Source organism: Theobroma cacao, chromosome 9 (assembly GCF_053813885.1).
Source record: "Theobroma cacao isolate CCN51 chromosome 9, ASM5381388v1, whole genome shotgun sequence".
NCBI classification, from domain to species: Eukaryota; Viridiplantae; Streptophyta; class Magnoliopsida; order Malvales; family Malvaceae; genus Theobroma; species Theobroma cacao.
Window position 1 is genome coordinate 12,065,380 of NC_142647.1, and position 26,175 is coordinate 12,091,554.

General features: G+C 33.4%; 1 protein-coding gene across 7 annotated transcripts; it reads right to left on the reverse strand.

Annotated features, from left to right (window-relative positions):
* Nucleotides 1-14,969: 14,969 nt before the first annotated feature.
* Nucleotides 14,970-23,109, reverse strand: LOC18589217 (kinase superfamily with octicosapeptide/Phox/Bem1p domain-containing protein). Of its 7 annotated transcripts, none has more exons than XM_088809571.1 (10): nt 22,788-23,101; nt 19,945-22,666; nt 19,757-19,861; nt 19,465-19,617; nt 19,024-19,187; nt 18,698-18,845; nt 18,219-18,341; nt 17,998-18,085; nt 15,381-15,791; nt 14,970-15,293 (listed from the first exon to the last, which is right to left on the reverse strand). In XM_088809571.1, the coding sequence occupies exons 2-9, from the start codon at nt 22,411-22,413 to the stop codon at nt 15,625-15,627; spliced, it is 3,417 nt and encodes a 1,138-aa protein (XP_088665697.1). In that variant the 5' UTR covers nt 22,414-22,666; nt 22,788-23,101; the 3' UTR covers nt 14,970-15,293; nt 15,381-15,624. The 7 variants fall into 7 exon arrangements, with proteins under 7 accessions (XP_088665697.1, XP_088665696.1, XP_007014149.3 ...); XM_088809570.1 differs by having other exon boundaries at nt 19,945-22,687; XM_007014087.3 differs by having other exon boundaries at nt 14,970-15,036; nt 15,228-15,293; nt 19,945-23,101.
* Nucleotides 23,110-26,175: the final 3,066 nt, after the last annotated feature.

A 26,175-nucleotide genomic window follows, 5' to 3' on the forward strand; every position in this document is an offset into this window, starting at 1 on the left:
ATTAATTAATACACATCATTGGCTGCTATATGCAAATTACATCAACAGACAAAGAGAGAGCTACTTGAATTGAGGCCAAGTATCATGAATGATTTGATCATTGATTTGTACAGGGAACTTTCTTGGAATGACAGCCAACTGTTAAGATCTGTGGTCAAATGGTATATTATTATGAGAGCAAGGTACGTAGGTTAGTTGGAAAAGTAACAATCTATGACGACAGTAATTAAACCAGTGTTGGGCAAATTCAGGATTTGAGACTGGCAACCATTTTTCTAAGATCCTTTTCTCAAAACAATTAACTTTTCTTTCTTCTTGCACCAAGTAAAGCAAAACAACTTTCATTGTTCCACAAAAAGAAACTTCATTTTCTTACATATTCTGCCATCCACTTGATTTTACTTGCAAGTACAAGATACATCTTCTTTTGATAAACATGTGCAGTATTTTATTTTTCCATATTATTTTTTAGTACCTAATAAAGTTGATAGCATATGCTTAATTACAACCCGATTTAGACTTGCTAAGAGGTGTAGCCAACTCATATTGCTATAACACCTTTTCGGGCATCCTCAAGTCAAAGAAAAAATCTTGATGCGGTGAAAATACTGCTTTGAATTAGCTGGCTAGCCTTGCCACCCTGCTGGAATGGCTGCTTAGATATAGAACCACATAGTGAATTTCTTTTTTTTTTTAACAAAGTTATATGTATAAGTAGTGATTATAATTATAAATAAAATATTACATCTCATATAATAAAAAACCATTAAACATACAAATCAATCAACAACTAACATATATACAACCAAACAAATTCAATATAAAGTTGAACCAGGTGATTATTATTTTAAATCATGCTTTTTTGGACACCACGCATGCAGTGAGCTTAGTTCCCATTTGAAACTGTGTTTGAGACCTCAAACACCATTTAAACTACAAATTCCAATGCTAAATATACATGTTTGGGTGAATTGCACTTGGGAAACATTAAAGCAGTTGCCAATCTAGCTAGAAACTGCTTTTGCGACTACAATCAAGTCCAAAATATGACCAAGCGACCCCAAACCATGTCGTCATTCTTCGTACTATTATTGTTCTCCAAGTGTCAATCATGGTAGACGGTGGACACATGATAGTCATAGAAAACAACTTAGCTACCATTGAAATCTAATCTAAGTACGCAGACATATAGAAGAAAAATGCCTATAAAAGCAACCAAGTCCATCAAAGCCATAGACATCATCCTCGCAGGTGATGACTAATTATAAAGAGTGCCATGTGAAACTTTATAAACATATTTTCCCCTTTCATTATGCACTTTGTCAATGCGAGAGAAAAAGCCGACAAATGGTTCCTCGTCTCTCCCGCTTCTTGTTTTTGTATTTTGAGGCTTTTGTTGATTTTTTTTATTCAAAAAAAGTCAATTGTATTGATTAAATGGTTATAAAAAGTCTCAGAAAGGATTTTGTTGATGGTAATTGTCTAAATATCAAGGTATATATCTTGCTTCTCTACTTGTATAGAATAAGCAATCAACTGCACACAAGGTTGCAAGGGTTTCTCCTTTTTTTTATGATGTACTTATTAGATTACTTAAAATTATAATTTACTTTTGGCCAATAGAAAAAATAAATTAAGACCGGTTCATATTAATTTTTGAATACAACTAAGTTGAGATTTCACTCACCTATTTTCAATAATATAAATTTTTTACTATGAAATTTAAAGAGTACATTATAGTATTATATATATTATTTTTGCATTTCTTCATCTTTAGTAGCTATATATAAGTATTACCTAATTAATTAATAGTATCTAAATATACCTTTAAGAGAAATTATTATTAAAATATTATACTGAAGCGTTGTAATGCATGCATTACAATAAAAAATATTGCTAAAGAATACAATAAAAAAATATAAAATATATAATAAGCTCTTCTAAAATGGATTTTAATAAGACAAATTGTATTTAAAACAAAAGAAAAATGTTAAGGTCAAATTTATTGTATCATCTCACAGTTAAAAGTAAATAGTCAGAATATTACCAGAACCTGACGCCTGTTGATATTATTGCACTAATAATTTTATCAAGGCCTAACTATTACAACTACAAGTTGGCTAGCTAGGGTTGCTGTCTAATTAATTAAAAAAATAGGCGAAGGCAATACTTTAAAAAAAGTAAGGAAGAAAATGCCAAAGGGAAGAGAATTGAGTATTCAAACCTTTTAGAAGTAGCACCACTCATTGACCTTGGGTTCCTTACTATAATATTTTCCTGGGGATTTTATTAAGCTAGGAGAAGAAAGAAAGGATGTCCAGAACCTCAACTACATAGAAATAACAAGAGGAAAACAATCAAAATTCAAAAGCAACTCACACCCTTAAAATACTAATATCTTAATGAATCTGGACTCAGATCTTTTAGAGATGGAAAAAAAACATGTTTCTGCTTGTCTTTTCCCTTAACTCTAGAATCTATGCATTGACATACACTTGCATTTCATCATCAATAAGACCAAAGCTTAAGACTCTTGAGTGAGAGCTGGTAAAGATGGTGGGTGGGGGAGGGGGTGGGGGGGGGGGGGGGGGGGGGGGGGGGCGTTTCCTTTGAGAAGAAGATAAGCTTGGATGATTACTGGCTGCTTACAATAATAATATGGATTAATGATTGATGCAAAGTGCAAAAATAATTGGTTGCTTTAGTGAAGATTTCTATATGTATATCAGTTAGACCAGGGCACTTAACTTTGATTTTACATAATAACATACTTATAAAATGTTGGTTGACTTTCGTTTGTTGGATAATAATTTCTTCTTGGTTGGCTCTGTTGCCTGTACTGTTGATTCAAGTTCATGGATAAGCTACTTGCATTTTGGGAACAATATGGGAATTGGGTAGTTTGAGATTTCAATAAAACTTGATTAAATAGTTTCGAGGTGCATTGGTTAATGCAAATAGCAGATGTATTCATCTTAGCTTTTGGATGCGTTTTCTTATCACCTTTAGCCACAGTAATTAAATACAAAAAGGTCGATAGGACCAGTAAATGATAACGCTATATATACTAAAACGAAGAAATGCTCGCAAGATTTACTAGTCGGTAAAAAAAAAGTATCAACATTTGTAGCCCAGGCAAATAAGTCTATACTTTAGACACAAAGCAATCTTAAACAGGGTTTAGAGTCAGGAAATTAAGACTTGCAAATGCTTCTTTTTTTTTTGTTAATTACAAGCCAAAGTATTGTATTAAAGTATCTCAAATAATCCAAAAATTGAACTGGTAAACGCTAGCCAAAATACAAAAGATTGCAGCAACAAAACTTGAACCTGTGGAAATTGAGAGTTGAAGATGTAATTTTAACCAATAAACTCTGTTGGTAGTTGAAAATGATCACGAATTGAATCTTTCTATTATATTGAAAGGGTCTACTATTTCAAAATGAAAAGTGTTTGCATATTTTAATAAAAAGTGTTCCTTCTTCCAAACTGAACTGAAGTTCGAATGCTTTTTCTAGAGTAATAAACTCAAAATTATTCCTCATTTCTGTAAAGATCTAAAGTTTCTTCCCAATCCCTATGAGAAGCAGTGTCAGATAGTTAATGGATATTTTTTAGGCCTTCATGTTCTAGGGATTGGGTCATCCATTTTGCTTTTTGACCCCTCCTTTGAGGATCTAAACTAGACCTATATCACCTATGCATATGCATTTAACACAGTGTGCGTACTCAAACTAAGCCACAATGGCCAAATCCAGCGTTAATACATATTTAGTTAGCTACATTATTGCTGTAACTTTTACTTCTTATAACATTCAAATTAATTTAGCTTAACAATTGATTCTCCTCTTTAAGAGGGATAGGGATGGGGTCGATGGTTTTAGTCCTCTTATATCTCTCGGATTTCTCCCATGTATATCTCCAAAAAAAATAAAAATCCACTTCTATCAGATTTCTTGTTTCATTTTGGTGCATGCTCACAAATTTTCCCTTTGCATTCTTTTCATGAAGTTGCAAATACAAGTTAATTCATTTTTTTTTTTTTACACAAACAATTACTTTCATGAATAGGAAAAATTTGTGCAGCATCACAATTCAGAACAATGAATTGGAAAAGAAAACACCTAATATAAACACATCTTTGTCCACATATGAATAAATTATAATAACTCCATAACACATAAGGCCACAAAAATCATGATAGAATCAAAATATAACCACCTAAAGCCATGAAGCATTCTGCATCTTAAATCCAAAACAACTATGCATACCGGTCCTGAACAAGTATATGTCTATGCTCATGGGCAAAGTTAGAGCATTTTCAAAAGAATGGTTAAACAGAAAGAGACATTAAACAGTTAAAGAGACCTTTAAATATGATTCAATTATCATTCATTTAAAAAATTAAATAAAATTCAAAAAACATTGAACATACAAAAAAATACGCATTAACAAGAATGATGGTGTCATTTATATATATGACTGAATGGAACTATAAAACAAGTCTCTCTCACTCTTTGGGCATACGAGTGGAAGAGAAAATAATTTTTCAAATTCAAATGAATTACCTCTTTATTTTGTGTGTTCTAGCTCTCTTCTTATTTTCTATTTGTCTCTTAAATTATTAATTAACATATTGGGTTATTGGATTAAACTATTAAGATATAATATGTTATTATAGACTATTAGGTTGGACTATTAAGATATAATATATTAAGATAGGCTTAAATTTATATTAAAACTTAATGGATTTGGATTAGTAAACTTACTTTTTTTTTTAAATTTTGATAGGCTTAACATATTAATTTAGAATTTATTTGTTGGGCTTAACTAGCAATATGCTAACCATAATGACTCTAATTTTATCAAAATAGTTTGAAGAATAAAACTAATTATTAAATAAAAAATTATTTTGAGAGCCATTAAAAATAAATAATAAATAAAATTGTATTGAAAAAAATACAATTATTTCATTCTATCAATTTGTATGTCTATCCTTATTACTTAAAGTTTTCAACATACATGCTAGAATAGATTAGTTATTCTAAATAAAAAATAATATATTGATGAAATTCTAAGCAACAATACAATATTGTAATTTATATTTGAGAATTATATAATGATTTATTTATTTCTAAAGATTAAAATCATAAAAAATAAAATTCACATAACAGAAAAAAGAAAAACATGACAAGTAGAAAATAGAATCCACATATGACATAATAAAAAAAATATGATTGATGATTCGTAGAAATTTATGAAAAAAAAATCTATAGAGATTTAGAATATATGAGTAAATAAAATAAATATAAATATAATAATATAAACTAAAAAAACTTTAAAATTAAGTCGAGCATATAAAATTATTTTGTTATTCTTTATTTGTATTAATTATTAAATAAAAAATTATTTTGGGGGGTAATTAAGAACATTTATAAGAAATTTAAAAAATTTTATATAATACGTAAATAATTTTTAAATTTTGGAGAGGGGGGGGGGGGCATCCTATAAGGAGGCTCCACCTTTGTCTATGCTTGTTTACCGCACATATCCAATCACCAACACGTACTGATCATGTTAAGTTAATCCATTCCCATCTTTGCAAGTGCATCTACGGAATGATTAGCCTCCTTGTAAATTTGCTTGTATTCGACGTCACCAATCAGCTTCCACAACCTGTTAATATCAACAAAAAACTTCTACAAAGTCCATAGCCTAGAATCCAAGTTAAGAACCCATGAAAGTGCAACACATGAGTTTGACTCAATAAAGCAATTTGATTAGCAAAAATTTCTACATAATTAGATTCTTGTTCTCCTTAAGGACTAAAAAACAAACCCAGTACATTACCATTACAATCTCTAAGTGCTCCCCACACCTTGACAGCCCTTGGTTTCCCCCTAACTAATCCATCAACATTAAATTTCATTTGGTGGAATCCAAACAACCTCTCTTCTCGGATTATTGACAACTTGAAGCCATTTAATTATCCAAGGCATATTCCACCATCAAACATCCTCAATAGAATTTTCCTTCTCAAAAGCATTAATCCAAAACTTGGATCTCATCTTAATCATGAAAAATCACCTCACTTTTCCCCCATTTCTTATTGTTAAACACCATATCATTTCTTGCAAGCCACAAAGACCACAATGTAGTACCCATCACAACCATCCATCTCTTTTTCAATGTGCTATTGGAGAAAAGATTTTCACATATCTCTGTTAAAGACCGTATAGAGCCAAGAGCCACCCATTGAAAGTTCCACCAACTGAAAATCAAGCTCCACATTTCCCATGAAAATTTACATGCTAGAAGGATACACACACATTCTTCCTCTACTCGTCTACACCGCAAGCATGAGACATTATCCTGTTCAAAAGAAATTCCCCTAATCTTAAGAAAGTTCTTTGTAGGAATACTATTCAACATTACCAACAAAAGAAAACACTGAACTTCGGGGGAAATTGTAATTTTCCAGATAAATGAATACCAAACTATAATTTTCCCATGGGCTTGATACCCTAAAGCACTTATAGCTTCCTTCACCGAAAATTTTCCTTTCTTATCAAGCTCCCAAATTAACATATCATCTTTCTTGTCATCAGCAACCACTCCTTGCAATATTTCCAACAATTCTTGTAGGCTCTCCTTCTCCTATTCAAAAAAAGTTCTCCTAAAATCTAACTCCCACTCACTATTAACATTCCAAAACTTTCGTACCTTTACAAATATATTCTTCACAGTTGATTTTCAAAAAAAAAAAAAAAATTATTCTTCACAATTGCAAATAGTCTTGAAAAAAAATCCTCTAAGGGAAAGTTATAAAGATTCATTTATCAGACCAAAAAGAGATTCTACGTCCATCCTTTATAATCCAACAACTCTCATTTCCTATTACTTTATCAATCCTCTCCCTTTCTTGCAAACAAATGACATTTCTCCACGCACTAGACATTTTCCCTATTTGATTACATGATGGTAACCAACACAGAACTCCTTCTCTATATTTCTCACAAATCAACTTATTCCAAAAGTCATTCTGGTCATTTTCATATTTTCACCACCATTTACAAAGCAAAGCAATATTCTTCTGCACCAAATTTGAAAGCCTTAATAAACCAACCATTCTTCTAAATTAAGCACACTAACTTCTATTTTAACTTTGGCAAGCTTTTTATTATTCTCACTTCCACCCCAAAGAAAAGCTCTCCTTAATTCCTCTATTTGTGATATTACACCTTTAGGTGCTTGAAAATAGAAAGGTAGTATATAGGTAGAGAATTCAATACCGAATTAATAAGAATATTCTACCTTTAAAAGACTAATATTTCTTTTGCCATCCTATCAATTGTTCTCTGAACTTTCTCACTATTGGTTCCCAAGTTTTAGCACTCCTTGGATTTGCTCCTATAAGGATCCCTAAATATTTTAAATGTAAAGAACTCACCCTACAACCTAGGATTTCCGTTATTTCTTTTATCGTATCATCAATTATAATCAAGTGCTATATTTTATATAAAAAATCAATTAAATTATAAATCAAATAGGCAAACCAACTAACATATATTTGGATAATTCTAACTTAGGCCGAACCCACATATCATAAGATTTGGACCTAAGATTTCAAGGTTCCATGCCTCTCTTTGCCATTGAAACAAAACTTCATTGACAATATGCATATATTTTTAGGTCACTTTTAAAGAGGTCTTTAACCAAAGTGAATTGAATGCCAAAATTTTTGCATCTTTTCACAAAAGTTGATGTGATCTAAATCCTTGAACTGAGGTGATTCAACATTGAACCTATCGACGTAGTTCCTTAAAGATTCCCCTTTTTGTTTCTTCATTGACATGAGGCTAATGGAGATTTTCTTTTGATGTATATCACTCACGAAGTGATATATCAATCCTTTAAAGCTACTTATGAACCTCGATTTAAATGAGGAATATCAAGATCCGGCAACCTTCTTTAGAGTTGCTAGGAAAGCCTTGCACATGATGGCATCATTTACCCCTTGGATAGACATGTTAGCTCATAACATTTCCAAGTGACTAATCAAATTTGACATGCCATCATAAGTCTTTGTGGTTAGAAGTTTAAAACCTTTTGGAGGTAAGATTTTGTCTATCTCTTTGGTAAAAGGGAGTTGTTCAATATTTATAAATCGAAGAAATGAGAATTGTTTGAAATTACTTTCTTTTCCATTACTTCCATTTTTCTTTTGACATCTTCAAGCCTCTTGTCCATCTAATCAACTTCTCTCTTCTTTTCCAACTTATCCTTTAAATCTAGTATGTGTTACAATTTCTCATATTAAGACTGTTCAAATTTTTCTTATACAAGTTTTGTTTTTGAAGTGCTAGTAAGAATGTATTAACTTTGTGAACTAATGGGTTGTTGAGAGCCTACTTCAATGGTGATAGTTTCCAACTAGTTGCATCTTGTTGGAATGAGCCCTGTAGCCAATTGGTTTGGTTAAAGCTTAAATCCAATCATACAATCATATTATTCATACTAAATGATTAGAAGTTTTCCTTCATCAATAAGCCTATGCTTATAAATCTATTGGATGCAATCCATGAGATTAACATACCTTGTAAGAGAATTGTAAAGTGTTACAATTATGAGATTCTTATGCATCAAAGCATAATCTCTAAACTGTTCCTAGATGTATCATTAAGACTAGACATCAATGATGCTTAAAGACTATTCTATGTTCCTTACTTCAAAAATAAGTAATCGATCTCATAGATTGAAATATAGGGATACTTGAAACTAGAATTAAGGTACTTGTTCTAGGAACAAGTTCTTTAAACATAATCCGACATGAGGATTCCATTTGGCACTTCACTCTAGTGTCAATGAAGTATATGTTCATGTGAGAGTTATACAAGTGATCCTCAGACTTGAGACACCAGGTTGTCTTATGCGAGGATTACTATAGTTTGATTTCATCCTTACAAGTCCTACCAAGGATGCTTAAACAATATGCTTTTAGGTGTAGCATGAGACATATGAAGGCAAATAAGTGGTCAAAATAGGATTCATCACTTTGAGTGATTAAAAATATGTATCTCAATTGTTTATGCCTTAAGTTCACCTATATGAAAACTCTGGCTAGAGCATAATGGATTTTAGGAAACGTGTTTCCTATAATCCATGATGGCTAATCAATGTCATAACTAACATGGAAGGTTTAGAAGTTGACACTTCACCATGTTCTTAAGCTTTCTAAGATACATGATGAAAGGATTGAATGGCATTGAGAGACTAATAACTAAAAGGTTGAGTCAAACCATCTTGATTCTTCTAACATTTAGGTAGCTAGATCTCGTTCCTAGTCAATGATCATAAAGTGATTTATATGATCAATGATAAATTCAAAGTAGTTTGAATTTATCTAATTGTAAATTTAATTCATGGATTACATTTTAAGGTCATTGCCAACATGTTGGAAGCTTAATGGGTCACACACAAAAAGTGAATATTGAAATTAAATTGGGAAAGGTGATTAAGTTAGACTTAATCAAAACTAAAAGTTATGAACTTCTATTAAACTTAATTAAAAGATTTAATTAAGTGCAAGGACCAATTAACAATTACATAAAAAGAGTTATTAGGGTTGAAATTGGTCTAAGATATAAATACCTTGCTTAAGCTACTCATACAAAGTAACCTAGCTACCATTCTTTACTAGTGTGTAGTGTTGCCTCCCCTTGTATGTGTGTAAAGGAAAATTTGTTTTTCTCTTATGCTATTCGACTAGGGTGAAAGGAAGGGAAAAGTGTTCAAAACACATCCTTGCTAGCACGTTGAAAGCTTGGCAACCCACCCTCTTGTAGGGATTTCTCCATTCACCATGTGGACTTTCGTTAGAGGCTGTATAAGAATGTCTTGGACAGCTTTGGTTTGCTACAATCGGGCTTGGTGTGAGGTCTCTCAAAGGGGCTGTTTGGTGGAGTTTGAACAAGGAATCAAACTTTCCTTTGTCCCCAACGTAATGACTAGATCACATATGTGTTTTATTATATTGCATATCATCCAAAAACCATGCAAGTGACCTTAGGTGGAAAGGCTAACTTTGATTGTTTATTTTTGCTACATTTTTATTTTGTTTTTATGTTCATTTTGCATTATGATGCATGGACGGTCGGCCCTTTCCCATCACATTTTTGGATTTCCACATCATATTCACACTCTCCTCCTCATTCACATTATTTTGTAAGAGCACCTAAATTTGCATAAGTTTGGTAAAGGTGATTTCAGTTTACATAGATTTAGTGAAAGGCATTTTGATTCACATCAATTTCGTGAATAACAACAAATTTTGTACTTATGTCAAGTTTCTCGCCTCTTCTTGAAGTTTTGTAATGTCCTCCACCATCACTAGATCTTGACCATTTTGGATAATAGGAGTGCTCAAATTCATTTGTTTAGGATGACATCCATGTTGGCACCTTGGTCAAGGTATCTTGTGATGTCTGTGAGTGCTCTTTTGTAAAAAGGAATCCTTGAGATCGACTTTCAATGAAAATATCAAATGTTAAGGATTAAACCTGAAGCCTGAAAGACCATGTTTAAAGTTTATACCTAAAATGCAAGTAGACGAGTCCTTATGTGATGATTGGAGCCTTATGATACAATGAAAAGTGAGTGGTAGTGTAAGAGTTGGCTTGACACACCTTCTCCAACAATCGAGTCAGTAATTGTTTAAGAAGAGTAATAAGGGTGGAGAGAGAAGTAATGTAACATAAAGAAAGAGTCCTATTCACAATGGGGTTTACATTTGATGCGCTGTCGATATATAATTTCTATATACTAAGTAGTGAACCCCATGTTATCACCTTGTTAATTAATAAATTTAAAAGTTGAGAACACTGAAAAATAAATACTCATAATTTTGAAAATTTTATTATAAAAAAGTTTAAACTTTTACTTTTACACATTTACAAAGTGATATATATACATAATTAAAAGATAATAAATAATTATTATTAAATAATAGAGTTCTTTTTTTAAATAGGCTCTATGCATAACGTGTTTTTGACAATATACCTTCTCATAATTTTAACTGTTTTTAGCCAAGAGAATTAAAATTTGGACAAAATTACCCTTAATGAAATCAATCCATTTATTAGGCTCCGCGTCTCAACCCGAAACCTATTAACGGGTCAAGTATGTTTAGGTTTACGCCTCAAACTGACTCATATTTTTTGAGTTTTTCTCACCAAACTATTCATCTCTGGAGTATTCCTTATCAGAAAGAAAAACGTTTAAGCATTTTGAGCATTTTGGAGTAGTTTTTGATACACAAAAAAAACCTGTGAGCGTTTTGAGCATTTTTAAGTATTTTAGAGTGATTTTTGATATATGAAAAAAAACTTTGGAACATTCTGAGCATTCATATTCGTTAATTATGTTGTTAAATGGAATATGATGTATCGTTTGAAATTGTTGATCTTGTTAAATGAAATTCAGTAGTTTTAGTGATTATTGGAAATTATATGACTAGTTTTTAGACATTACGTGACTAACTTTGGATATTGCGTGACTGACTTTGGGTATTGCGTGACTAATTTTTGATAAGGCATTGCGTGACTAGTTTTTTATAAGGCATTGCGTGATTGACTTTAGGCATTGCGTGACTAGTTTTTGATAAGGCATTACGTGACTAGTTTCTGATAAAGCATTACATGACTAGTTGATAGACATTGCGTGACTAACTTTGGGCATTACATTATTAGTTTTTGATAAGGCATTGCGTGACTAGTTTTTGATAAGGCATTGCATGACTTAGGCATTACTTAAAAATCTGTCACGCAATACCTAAAAACTAATTACGTAATGTCTAAAACCAATCACGTAATAACTAAAAGCTAATCACACGGTGATTAAGTCATGCAATACCTAAACACCAATAAACTCAATTTTAGAGTTTTATAAATAAACCAATAAACTCAAGAACTTAAAACACATACTTTTTTTTTTTGCTAAGCCATGAAATTGTGCATTTCATAAAAGATAGGTTACAAAACTCCATAACCCTCCAAAGTAAGAGAAAATATATCCCTATCGGGAGGCCTTGCTCACTCTCCTTATACAAAAACAAAATATACCCTCTTTACAAAATATTTCCCGAACAATTTCAATTCAAAATCTCATAAAAAAATCAAAATTCCTAGCAAATATGCTTAACAATCATCTCAATCTCAAACACAACAAAATAGTGAACCACCATAAAACCCATCAAACATGCTTTAATTGTTCTTTCTCCCTGAGCAAAATCGCTGCTTGCAAAGAGCAAAATCGTTGTTCGCCCTTAAGAACCTCAAGATCCACCATCCACAAAAATAAAACAAAATAAGAAAGAGTTTGATGTCATCTGCGAATTGGATGACGAGATAGACTTATTTGAGTAGAGAGAGAAATCGAGATTTAATTTTGAAATTTTTATCTGGATGGTGGGAGAGAGGAAACTGAAACTATTTTAATTTGTCTGAAATTGTTTAAAGGGTATTATTATCAAATCATGCCAAAAATTGATCAAAAATAATTAAAATTATAAAAAATGATATTTTTGAATTGAGCTTACGAAGAAGGTTATTTTTCATAATTTTCTCTACATAATATTACATCAAATATAAATCCGTTATCCATTCACAATCAACACTTTTACCAATTAATATTGGTGTGAATATCTAGGTGTGATGCTTCAATTGAAAGCATAATGCCACGAGGATGGTCAAGATAGTGCCACGTGTCTTAATATGAAAGACATTCAAATCCATGTCTAACACAATTAAAGGGGTTAAACCTGAAAGTAATACTATTGGTTTGTCTCGGTATTTGAAAAATGGACACCATTAGGCTGAATGTTAGGCGTGATGTTAAGGACAATAACTAAGTTGAAAGAAGCTAACTAGTATCATATTATATGACATGATGCTCATGTTACTTTATTGATGTCTAAAGCCACCTGTGCTGTCTAGAATCATCTTTTCTAATACCAAAGATGAAGATAAGATTGAATTTACCAAGGATAAAATTTCCGGAAAGAAGAAAGAAAGTTCGTTAATATCATCGTCAGCCAAGTTGACAATGATGCATGCAATTAGTGGCTAATTCTTGTTTGGAATAAGACAGCAATGACTTGCTTATCTCCTAACAATATGTACTAGCGACTTGTTCAAGTTAATCAATGAAGCTGTCATTATCTTCCATGCACTTTTTGTAAAATAAAGGAAAACGACGCAACAAACGGACGCAGCTGCTGATCTCAAATGGGTTTCCAATCTTTAACCCCTGCCTTAAGTTACCGACAATTGTCAACCCTTGTTCCTTTCTTTATTCTTATTTTTGGGTACAAACCGATTCGTTTTGAGCATCCAAGGAATTGACATGACCTGACCTCTTCCCAGAAATTGCGTCTAGTTTGGTATTTGGTTGTTTTTCCTTGCAAAAGTTCAACAAATTTTGTCCACGGGAGACTGATTTCTAGAGATAATTAGTCTTACATTTTCATGATGTGGAGCATTGCGACTGAGCTCTTTCCTTTTTTTTTCCTTTTTGATTAATTTCTTGTCTGGTTACAGTAGTAGGTTACTCACCTTAAGAGAATGCATGCTTAATTTCAATGGAAAAATGCCCCAGATTGCATCACACTTGTTTAAGTAGTCATGGGACCATAATTTCGAGTACTAGAAATTGAGACTCTTTCTGACCTTTGGACAAAGAACAAAGAACTAACATAGTGGTTGGCTTGGATAAATCTTTTGAAAATCAACAGGTAAGAAAAAGAGGGGGATTTCCGAGAATTCGAATGTAACAAACCAGAATCCGCCGAGTGGTGTTACTCTGCAATTTCATATTCACAGTCCAGAACCTAACATCCGTAGCCCTCAAGTACGTTGAGGTCATACTTTTGCAGGGAATATAAATGCAACAAGTCAATGGCACATGGAAATTTTGACTTGTGAACAAAAAGTCTTTCCCCGCGTGTTAGGTGCATGAGAATAAGATAGCAACACAGGATTTGTAGAGGGCCAAAGGGGTTGGGGTTGGGGATGATGGTGTCACACTATTTGACCCTCTGGAGTTTAGCTTGGCTTGCAGAGTTGGTGATGCCATGCTTCCTACTTCACCTCATTTCTTTAATCATTTGCGAAAGCTTTAAAAACCCTTCTAACCTATCATATCAATGCCTCATTTCCATAAAATAAGAACCTCAAGAGAAAGAATTAAAGTCAATCAAATGTTTGAATATTCACTCTTGATTGTGCTTCTTAGTTAGTATCGCTATAACCTAGGTCAGTGAAAGTGGGACATGCAGGGTACAGACATCAACCAAACAGGATTTGCTCTTGATATTGTGCATTTTTTTTTTTTTTGGTGGGGAATCTTATATGCTATTACAAATTAATAATGTAAATGTCTTGATATAAGACAGTCTTATTTGTCACCCTGTAATCGAGGTAGTCTTATTTGTCACCCTGTAATGGAGGTTATTTCATGTATGTCTTAGTTAACTTTGACTTGAGCTGGTAAGGCATGTAGGCCCTTTCTCCACGCATGGTACCTACTGTCAAGTAGTAGTATGTTTTACGATCTTTCCTTCTTTCAATATTTGCTGGGACAACAGTAACCTAACTTGGAAGTAAGAAGTGTCACTCACCAATCAACTAATGTGTTAGACAAACAATCCTCTGATCTTTATAAGCATTCGCTGCCTGAATACCCTCTTCTCTTCTATGAACAAGCACCAAGTTATAACCAGAGATACAATTGCCATCAGAATTATGCAATGTGGAGTTGTACACTGAAGCTCTGCAGTTTTTAAATGAATTCCATAAAACTGCAAACAATAGTTCAATGTTTCATTAATTTTTACAGTGCAAATTCATACGGAACACTATTTTTAAGTTCTCAAATAAGTTAAATACTAATGGAGACTTAAAACGCTTAACATCTGAGCAAGGGCTGTACTGAAGCATTCCAGGTTCACACAGCCAGAATCAGTATTTGAATGGGACCTGCCTGGAAAAGTAACCATATACATCTGAGAACCAATTACACCATACAAATATGAACTCTTGGTTTAAAAATAATAATAATAAGGGCAAAACGATTAATAACAAATTTGGTTCCTAGTGTATCTGAAATTCGCCAGTGCTATGCATTATTAGTGAGAATAAACTATACAGATCTTCAAAAAAACAGAGTCCCACCTCCAACGGACAGATGCATTCACCCACAGTAACACCATCTTGATCACATTCAAAATAGCAAGGGTCCTGAGTGGGGAAGTTGAAACCTGTTAATGATCATGAGAAACCATTTTGTGCAAGATTTAAGGTTAGATTGTAGTAAGTGAAACTCACATCCCAAATGTACGTTCATGGCTCTCCTTTGTGTGTTTTGTAGTCTCCCTGAGTATAATCAGCCCAGAGTGTATATATTTGCACTCTTGAAATAACTCGTGGCAGTACAATAAGAAGAACCATGGCATAGTGTAATTATTAGCTTAACCAGTGGACGAACTTAAACTGCAGCAACTGGGTTTCTTATTTTAACTTTTCCCAGTATGATGGTGCGAAAGTGAAATTCCTTGCTTCAAGATTAGATTTATTTTACATTTATTGCAGCAGCCATGTTCCTAAGCTTTTGAGATATTTCTGAAAATGAAGGCCTCTCCGCTGGATCAGAGGCCCAACACTTTTCCATCAAAGCCTTCCATTCAGGATCACACCATGACGGTATTTTTGGACGTAACGTGTTGTTTACAATTCCCCCTGCATAATAACAGAAAATGTTGGAAGAGATCAAGTCAATATATTATTACCAGGCCAAGTTCACATCTAAAAATATAATCTGAATGCGACTTCCAAAAACATGCATACTAAAGAAATAGCTTGCTTAAATGGAAAAAAGATCCTTTCAACTATATTAAAGAGAGTTACAAGTCCAGACTCATTCATCTGAATATTGATTTCCCTTTCCTTTCATATAACAAACAACTTAGTAGTTATTTTCAGAAATATTCACAAATAGAGATCCATTCATAGGTTAATACTAAATTCTTTTATCAAGGAACTGCATCAAACGCAGACCTACAAACAAAAGAAAACCAAAATAACAGTAGTCACTTTTTTCTCCTCTCATAGAAAGTAATTGCTGATTGATCAGCAGGACAGATCCTCCAATGAACAGTAAATGAATGATATTGAAGCTAACCTTTCTTGGCATCTTTAATTCAATGGAAATGAAAACACTCCTACTTAAGAACAATTTTCATTGTTTAACCTCTTAAAAGCATATGTGCAAAAGACATCAGAAATTTGCCAGATTTACAGACTAGTGTTACCATTGTGAACCATGCTTCAACAACTAATTTGTTAAAATTTAAAACTTTGTCCCTGACAAAGACATGATAATTCCGATGAGGGCCATTGCTTTTACAAATCAATATTGGAGGATCACCTTTAAGGCATTTTTAGGGTTTCATTTATGTTTAGGGTAATCAATGGGACTTCCCCTATTTGTTAGAAGGATGGCTATGCTTTTATTAGAAATGCTTATTAACACATTGTTTCAAAACGTTTCCCATAAATAGACATTGAAAGCAGTCTCTTCCCCTCTAGTTTCTTTCTCTTTCTCTCTGCCTTCTGCTTTCTATTATTTTTCCCCTCTCTTCTCTCCTTGCCCTCTTTCTCCTGTACTGTATTAAAAGGGGATTGAAAAACATCACCTAAAGATTATATATAAGTATAAGTTCAACATGATAATAAACCAAAAGTTTCATGGTCCAATAGCAGCAAATCAGGGATAGCATCGATTATACAAGAATATACTAAGCAATTACTATTGAAGAACAGAACAAGGTAGCTTTGACCTTAAGCCTAAAGGCAAAGACAGCAAGAAAAACTCAGAATCAGCAAGGGATTCAGATTCCCTAATAAGGAATCTCCTCTCCCCATACTTTGCATAGCTACCCCCCCACCCCAAAGACCCTTCCCCTTTTCTTTCTCCGCATGCATGTGAAGTGTGCAAATATGGATGTTATCCATGCATAGAACTCAAGAAATGAACGTCGCATAAGATATCAAAGTAACCAAAAACTTAGATAATCTGAAATAACAGAACATTATTCAGGTCATTTCTAGTTATTGAAGATCTAATTCTAGTCACAAGACATGCATTTCGATCAAGACTTTGTTCAAAGGCAACAGACAATTACAACATTGCATTTTTTCTTAGATATAAAAACTTTAACCCAAAGCTGCACAGCATACATGGTGACATTGGCATATCCTCACAGAAACTGATGCTTTACTAAGAGATCAACTTCTGAATGTGTTCAAGAAATTGCACAAATTCCCCTTCCCTCAAACATAAACTAAAATGATGCCTACATGGCGATCTATATCCAATCTATATTAGTATCCAATCCAAACTTATATGCCTCCAAGAAGGCAGAACATATATCTAATCAGTCCAGATACGCCAACATGTAAAGAAGAATAATTTTGTTATCTCTAATATGAGACAAATATGTCATGTATATGCCACCAGTATGTCCATTATAGTTTTTCAGATACAAGATAATATAAACATCTCTCCGAAATATTTTTCTTTATTTTTCCTCCCCTTTTCGCAGCTATCAAACAAAGAGTTGATAAACAAAATTAAACAGTAAACACACGAGAGAAATCCAAATAAAACCTAGTTAACAATTACACAAGAAATAATCATTGCCACAGTGCTTGGCCATGGTTAGGAGTGTCAGGCATATACCCACATCCAACAAAGGAATGTTCGACTTTCCATAAGAGTTTCCTCACAGCCAAATGCATAAGTTGATGGACATGTCCAATATGTGTACCCGACTATGTGTCACAATAAAGTAAAGAGTTGAAGTAACATAGATTGTGCAGAATGCACAGAAGACTGTAGCAAATCACTCACAACATACAAGATACTAAGATTTATGGCACTTACCAATTATAGAAGCACAATGCATATCTGCATAAGGTTCTTCACCAGTCAATAACTCCCACATAACAATCCCAAAAGAGTAGACATCAATCTGAAGCACAGAAATGAATGAAACATTAATATATTTGTCAAATAATATGCCCTAAAAAGCAAAGGAAACAAACACTCATGTTGAAAACAGCTGTATCTGTTCCCAGATTTTCTGTAGTCTATATATAATATACCTTTTCAGTTACCATGTTACTTTTACCACTCAAAAGCTCAGGTGCCATCCAGGGTAGAGTTCCGCGAACACCTCCTGACACTAATGTATGTTGTCTAACCTTTGACAAGCCCAAATCGCCAATCTAAGAGGGTATGCATGCACTGTATGAGTTCCAACTCCATTGACCATCAGAGGAAAACTAACACTACTGTGCTTGAAAGAAAATTTATAATATATATATATATAACAATTGAAGACCAAGGTGAGAAGAGCCTATGCTGAAGAAATGATCTCAGGTTGAAACTTTTACCAAAATTCCACTGTTAAAGAAATCACAGCAAGCTGACAATAACATCCAGAATTTTCAAGAAACTTTGGGAAGAACATAAAAGTTTTGCAGAACAAAAGAAATAAATAAACAAGAACAAACGTTCTATACAACCAAACCTAACCCAAATTAAAGTTTGGCTTCCAGAAACAATTTATAAGACAAAATACCTTGCACACTGGACGCTGTGGATCTCTCATATTTACCAACAGATTTTCACATTTCAAATCAAAATGGACAATGTTCTTTCCATGCAAATACTCCATTCCAAATGCAGCATCCATTGCGATGATAAGTCTCTTACGACGATCAATAGTCCTGCTCAATAACAGTATTATATCACACATATTACTTAAAGAATATATTACATTCTGACTTGTTTACTACTATAAACAAAAAAAGGTGTATTCTTGGGCAAACAACAACAATTCTTAGAACAAACTGCAATAAAGATGCTCAAAAGGCAACCTGACCACATAGCTACCAACATGGTTACCTGTCCTTCTTCTGTAAAAACTGCTTCAAGGATCCATTAACCATGAATTCTGTAACAGTAGCTAAGGATCCATCAGGGCCATCACGTACTATACCATAGAAAGAAACAACATTTGGATGATGTAATGAACTCAATATCAAAGCTTCTTTCCAGAAATCCGCAATCTATGGCAGCAAAAAGAAAGAGATTCTATTGATCAATTTGATGAAAAGAATAAAAATATCATATAAATGAGATCATTTCAGCAAATGTTATAAAGAATTCATCATAAGAGCTCTTGAAAATAGAATCCTTAAGAGGAACTTAATAAAAACCAACAACTGAACTATGTCCCACAAATATCCTTGCTTTAACTGCCACCACACACGGGTATTAACTTCAAGGGGATAAAACCTAAAAACAAGGTATGAAAGAAAAATACAAAGATATACTAATTATTACCAAACGTTCTCTTTCAGAAGGCCTTCCCGCAAAGCAGCTGGCTTTAATTCTCTTGATTGCTACATCAGAACCTTTCCATTTGCCATGATAAACAGCCCCATATGTTCCAGAGCCTAATTCTCGGATCTCCTCTAGATCATCATTCTTTATCGTCTGCAAGTACAATGCAAATACCATCCCAAAATGGTGACAAAACATGTATAAAAAAGTAAAAAAATTTAATGGTCTAGAAGAAACAATAATGAGAAAAAAATAAAGTTAATTACAAGGGTAAAAAGAAAAAAACAATTACCTGTAAGCCTCTTGCAATAGCTTCAGCTTCAGCCTTTGTTGGCTCAATTTTGGAAGGGGTTATGTTGTCATTATCAGAATCCAATTCCAACTCGCCTTGGGCATTCTAGAGTGCAAACAGATATTAGAAGAAGAAAAATATAACATTACAAGATGTTCTTCAATAAAGAAAATCTTCTTCAATCTCACCACCGATTCAGATTCATTTGCAGCCGCTTCTTTTTCAACTGCATCATGCTTCACGGAGTCACCATCTTCAGCTTTTGCTTTAACTTCTTCTACCTCTTCTAAAGCTGCTTTTTTAACCGAAGCAACAAATTCTGGTATGAAACTCAGACGGTTTACAGATAGCTTTGAATTTTCAGCAGCACTAGGATCTTTTCCACCAGCTTGTGACTGGTCACCACACTTTTCAGCAAATTTTAAGCAATTTGAAATGCTAGAATCAAGGAATGGTGTTTTAGATTCATTTTCAGTAATTTTGTTTTGCTCTGGACAGCACATACTGGGAACATTAGACTTTTCAATCTCTGCTGCATAATTTGCTTCTTTATCTTCTATTGGAACAATTTTCTCCTCAATCCTCAATGCACCGGTTGCATTAGAATCATCTCGTGATGTTGGATTGTTACCAGAAACAGATTTATCATGAATTAAAGTTGAAGATTGATCTGATGACTGCACAGGTTCTATAGAAGTGGCCAAGTTGAGCATATCTTGTGGGGATCGAACTGGTTCTATAGTGACAGAGTGTCGAGTTTCCTGACCATGAGGACCAGCGTTAATCTTGAGAGGGTGAGCATAAGCATTGTCTGAAACAGCAGTCCCATCAAAACCCAGCATCTTTGGTGACGACTCAACCCAAGGATTTTGACTATCTGTTCCAAGACAAAGCCTTGCAGTAGCTTCCACCGGACCCTTCACAAATGCTGAGTTAACTGTACCATTTACTTGCTGGGGCAAGCCAGATGCTTCATAAGCAGGAGCACCATGAGTTGGGTTCTGAACATTTCTCCATAAAGACTGTGTGTGTACATGTCCATGTGACGCTGGGTAAACATTATCACCTCCATATGGGTAAGGATAATTCCCATATCGAACCCCGCGTTCTTCAGGAGGAATGTGCAGGTGGGATGAAGCAACCACAGCTTGATCATGAAAGACTTCATTCCCCAATTCAGGTCCAGCTCGGTGATGAACATAATTTGAGGGCAGATGATGGCCATCAGCTAAACTAGCATGCCCAAGAGGTAAACTCATGCCAGGACCATCTACAACATAGTGGTCATTCAATCTTCCAGCTCCAGGTACATGATTTCTTGCTTCCTCAACACGAGGGTTCAGTTGGTGCTGCAGAACCCATCCTCTTTCATGACTGTTTGTTTCACCATAAGCAGAACGGGGATCACTTTGATCTTTGGAATAAAACCCATGATGCAATTTTCCATCTGCATTCAGCAAGAAAGCTTCCCGATTTGGGGGGCATTCAGCACATGGATTATTAACCTGGGGAACTCCATTTCCCATGTTGGGATGCTCCAAATGTGGTGGTTGATTTCTGCTGAAAGTAGCCCTGCAGTGCTCGCAGATGTGGTTCCCTTCGTAAACACCATGACCATGAAGTATGTTACCAGGAAAACCACCAGCCTTATCACCAGAAATAGCTCCAGGTGGCATCCATACTACATTATCCGAAAATTGTGGCTGGTGTTCGTATTGGGGATGATGATTTAATTGCTGCCTCACATATTCTTCAGGCATTCTATCCAAGCATTTGTCTGGTAACTCTGGAAATGGTACCCGGTAGCGAGCAGAAGATGGTGAAGGTGGAAACTCTGATAGCATTCTAGGATCATGGTGTCCATGGTGCCTAGGAGAATAGTAAGCAGGACTCCATGGACCTTCCATTTCATTGTACCTCTGAGGAACTGGTTGCTGGAGTTGCCCAGACCCCACGTGAGGAATCGTAAGATGATGTAAGTTATATGGTGGCATCGACATCTCACCACTCCTCTGACTATGAAGGCCACCATCAATACTCATACTGTTAAAAAATTGTTCTGCTGCTAAATGAATATCATCGGCTACTGGAGCCATCACAGGAGAGTCACACTTCCTAAAATCAGAACCCTCATTTAAACTGTTCAAAGCATCGACATACCTCCTCTCAGTCTCCCTCTCATCCCCGTCAACATAGTGTGATGAACCATCTTGGTCAGGATGTGAAAACAAAAAAATCCTAAGCCTAGTGAACCCATCGCCTGAATCCAACTTCTCATACTCTTCCATCATGTTAATCACATCATCATCATTCACAACAGACACTAAAGCATCAAGATCCTCATCAGGTTGCTGATACTTTAACACCGCTGCTCCATCATAAAGCTCCCTCATCTTAGTCATCAACTCCTCATAACTAATATCTCTCGGCACGCTCACAATTCGCGTTTCTCCCCCAACATACCTCAATTTCCCATCTTGGGGTCGAGGCAAAATGCTACCTAAGAAGCTACACAAGAATTTTACACGTGGGGTTTCATCATTGGAACTAGGGGTGGAAGCTGGGGCAGATGCTGGGGTCGATGAAGGTGAATCCATCAAATACACAGCTTGATTATTATGCTGCTGTTGGTGATCAACTATTCCTTTATTACACATGGGAAGGTTTCAACTCACACCATGAAATTTAACAGTGTCCAAAATTCTAACCAAAATGGAAACCAATATACAAGTTCACTAATTTTAACACCAGAAACAGATTGATTCTCCATCCGGTAACTCAAGAAGAGTACCAGAAATCATCAAATCTCCCAAATTTTCAGAGACCCAGAAAGCCAAGGAAAAAGAACCTAAATTGAATCCAACTAAGCAAACAAAAAAGCCACCACTCAACTAAATCAATGAACAACAGCTGAAACAAAACCCAGCAAAGCTTCCAAATTTAGCAGTTCCGGATTCAATAAAAGAAACCTAAATCAGCTTTAGTCAGAGATAAATTAAATCCAAAGCTAAAAAAAAGAAAAAAAAAGTACCTGAAAAATGGGGCTCGAAAAAAAAAGAAGATAGAAACTTTATTTGTGGTTTCTCTCTCTGCTTGATCGGGTGAGGCTAGTTTTCGATCAAAGGACGAATAATGATAATATGGGTTTGATCTAAAGAGAGAGAGATTGGGGAAAGAAGAGATTGGTGGAGGTGAAGGTGCAGGAGGAGGAAGAGGAGCGCCATAGGCAAAGGGGGAAAAATGGGGGAATTTTGGAATGATGCCAAGGCTGTACGCCAGGTAGTGTCCCACGTGGCACTACCATCTCTCACCCTTTCTTTCTCCCTCTTCCCTTCCCCTATTTATTATCTGCTCCCTCAAGCCTTGCGCGTGTGCTCTCTTGCCACCCATTTTTTTTCTTCTCTTTTTATTGTTTTTGTGTTTTCAATGTGAATACTTAGAATCCTTAATCCTCTTTGTTTTTTTTCCTTTCCATGCTTGATTTAAAGCCACTCATATTGAGATATTATCATAACTTGGATGTTTTTCTATTGATGTCCACTTTATCTAACTTTTTATAATCAGATTTTGTTTAAAACAATATCCTAACTCATTACATGGCTTAATTCACAAATTCTTTTCTTTTTATTATTTTTGTTACAAAAAATTAGTCAATATTGCGACTCCACCTCCTCCTTCCCTGCTTCATATTAAGTTTCATGACGCTAACATAGTGGAGTGGAGGGCTTGGCTAAAGTGATAAACATAGAATGCAAATTTTTTTCTTTTTTAAATAAATTCGAAAATCAATGGATTATTTTAAATCTTAAGTTAAAACAAAAATATTGAAAATCATTTTTTTATTAAATAATACAAAAGATTAATCATGAATAAAATTTCACTTAAAATTGTTTAGGCATGATAGTTAAAAAAAGTCTTTCAATTATTTAAAATAAGTCATTAATTTTTTATTACATTCAATCAAATTTTTATATTTTTATTTTATTTAAATCAAGTAAACTTTTGTATCTAATGGTTTATTAAGTGTCATAGTTAAAACGTTATTTGTTATTTTTTATACTATATAACGTTGACGTAGCATGCTAACATACCATAATGAATGATAACATAACTATATGGTATTTTTCATTTTTCATATCAGCGTTATGTAGATATAAAATAATAAGTGATATTTTAACTAATAACAGTTAGTCAACCATTAATTATAATAGCTTAATTGGTTAAAAATAAAAATATATGAATTTGATTGAATGTAATAAAAGAATAAAAAAAAAATTTAATTTTTTTCAAATAGTTCAAAAAAAATTTTAAACATTGTGGTAATTATTTACTTCTCAAACTAACAATCTTCCAAATTAAACCAATTGTGATTGATAAGGGAAATGCAGTTTAAGTATAAATGTTAAGTTAGAAAATTAACATTCTTTATACTCTTACATATAACAGAAAGATTTTGGCTAGTTGTGTTTTGTTCTTTATTAAATTGGATACAAGCACCTTTGAAACATGTCAACATATAAGTAAGAATGAGCCCTAACATTTCATCAAAAATAAAAGAATGAGCCCTAACATATTTTCCCTTTTAATGGTAAAACAACAACTATATATCCAAACAGATTAAATGATTTTTTTATTATTTTATTCACATTAAAAAGTACTAATGAAACTTAAAATTACTACCAGCAATTAAGCTAAAGGTTTCTTATGCTCCCATTGATATAAGTTATTGATAACATATATTTTTTAGTCAAAATGCTCCAAATATTGCTATTTGCAAAGAAGGGTTATTAGTAAATTAGGGATGTCAACGGATATCTTGTAATATGAGTGTTTTGTATTACTTGACTTGATTAAGTGAAATTAGGATACTCTATAATCAATTTGTGGTAGGATTCGTGTAGTAAAACTACCATAAATCACAAGTTCAGTAGTGTTTGGGTAGTGGTCTTAAGTTATCCATTACCCAAACACGATTATAAATAATAATTCTTTAATATTAAATTTTAGTATATATATAATTTTTATAATAAAGGTAATACTTATTAAAATTTTATTAATTATTTTAAATATAATTTTAAAATTTAATTTACTTTTATGAATTAGCTTTCATTTATTAAATTTTAATTTTTATCAATAATATTCATAAAAATAACTTTAAATTTATTTTAATTAAATATTTAATAGATAAATTTAAAATATTGAGTAATAATTTTAAAATTGAATCAAATATTTATAAGATTTAAGTACCATGTCTATTAAAGTTTAAGATAAGATATATCTAAAACAACGGATGCCCTATCTATGAACATCTTTAAATAAAACTCCATTAATCAATGTACCCTTTATCAATAAGTAGTTTTTTGAACTCAATTCAAAACTATTTTAATTTGATAGTGGGAAAAAAAACTCTTGTATTTATTGCAATTTTGGATTAATTTATTCAATACCCATACAATTCAATTCAATCTCTCACAAAATGACATAAAAAGAGTAATAAATAATAAGTTTATAAATAGCTATTGTTTATGAGTAATAAAATCATTGAAATAATAATAACAGCACCACATTTTTTCCTTTCACAACAAGCAAAATCAGGATCAATTAGTGTTTGGACACCCTGGCTATTGGAAATGCGCGGCTGCTTTTAACCGGGTCTAAACCTCTATCAAATAGTATTATTCCACGTGTCAACCCTTACTGAATCAAACACAGTGCGTAGCTGAGCAATGTAACAGTGGCTACAATAGGTTGATGCGTTATACGTTTGAGTGGAATTCCACACGCACACGCGCTCATATCAGGTGGGGGCCAGGGACACGTGATCCCAATCATAAGGTGACAGATGGCACAAGTTCCAAAACGATCTGTTGTGCAAAATTCTTGTCTTATATTTCTTATTTAAGTTTGTCTTGTAGTAATAATTAATTTAGAACAAAGGCAGCAGCCTCCCTCTTTGAATCTTTTCTCCAATGCATTTACTCATTTTGGTTTGAATCAACATTTTCCTTCACAATTACACGTACTTTACTTTTGTTTTTTCCAATGAAGATGACTTCACCGAGTACGCTTTTTTTTCTCTATCAAACCTTCCAAGGATATAAAGAGAGCCAACCATTGAATTAAATGTTTAATTTTAATATTAAAATTAAAAACAACCACGCTTTGAAATCTAAAATCTCAACGCACTTGCAGTCGAAGAGTATGATTCAATTAAATGTTTACATATTTCTTACTAGTCAATTATTGAATTTATGCTGTTTAATACCAAAATATAAGTGGTAATGTTGTGTAATGCAAAATGAAAATTCATAAACTATAGGGAACTTCAGATCAATAGATTGCAGTTAATCCTGTCGTAACGTATCGGTTCAAAAACTCGACCGTTAGATGTAAAAAATTTAAAAATCACCATCAATCTT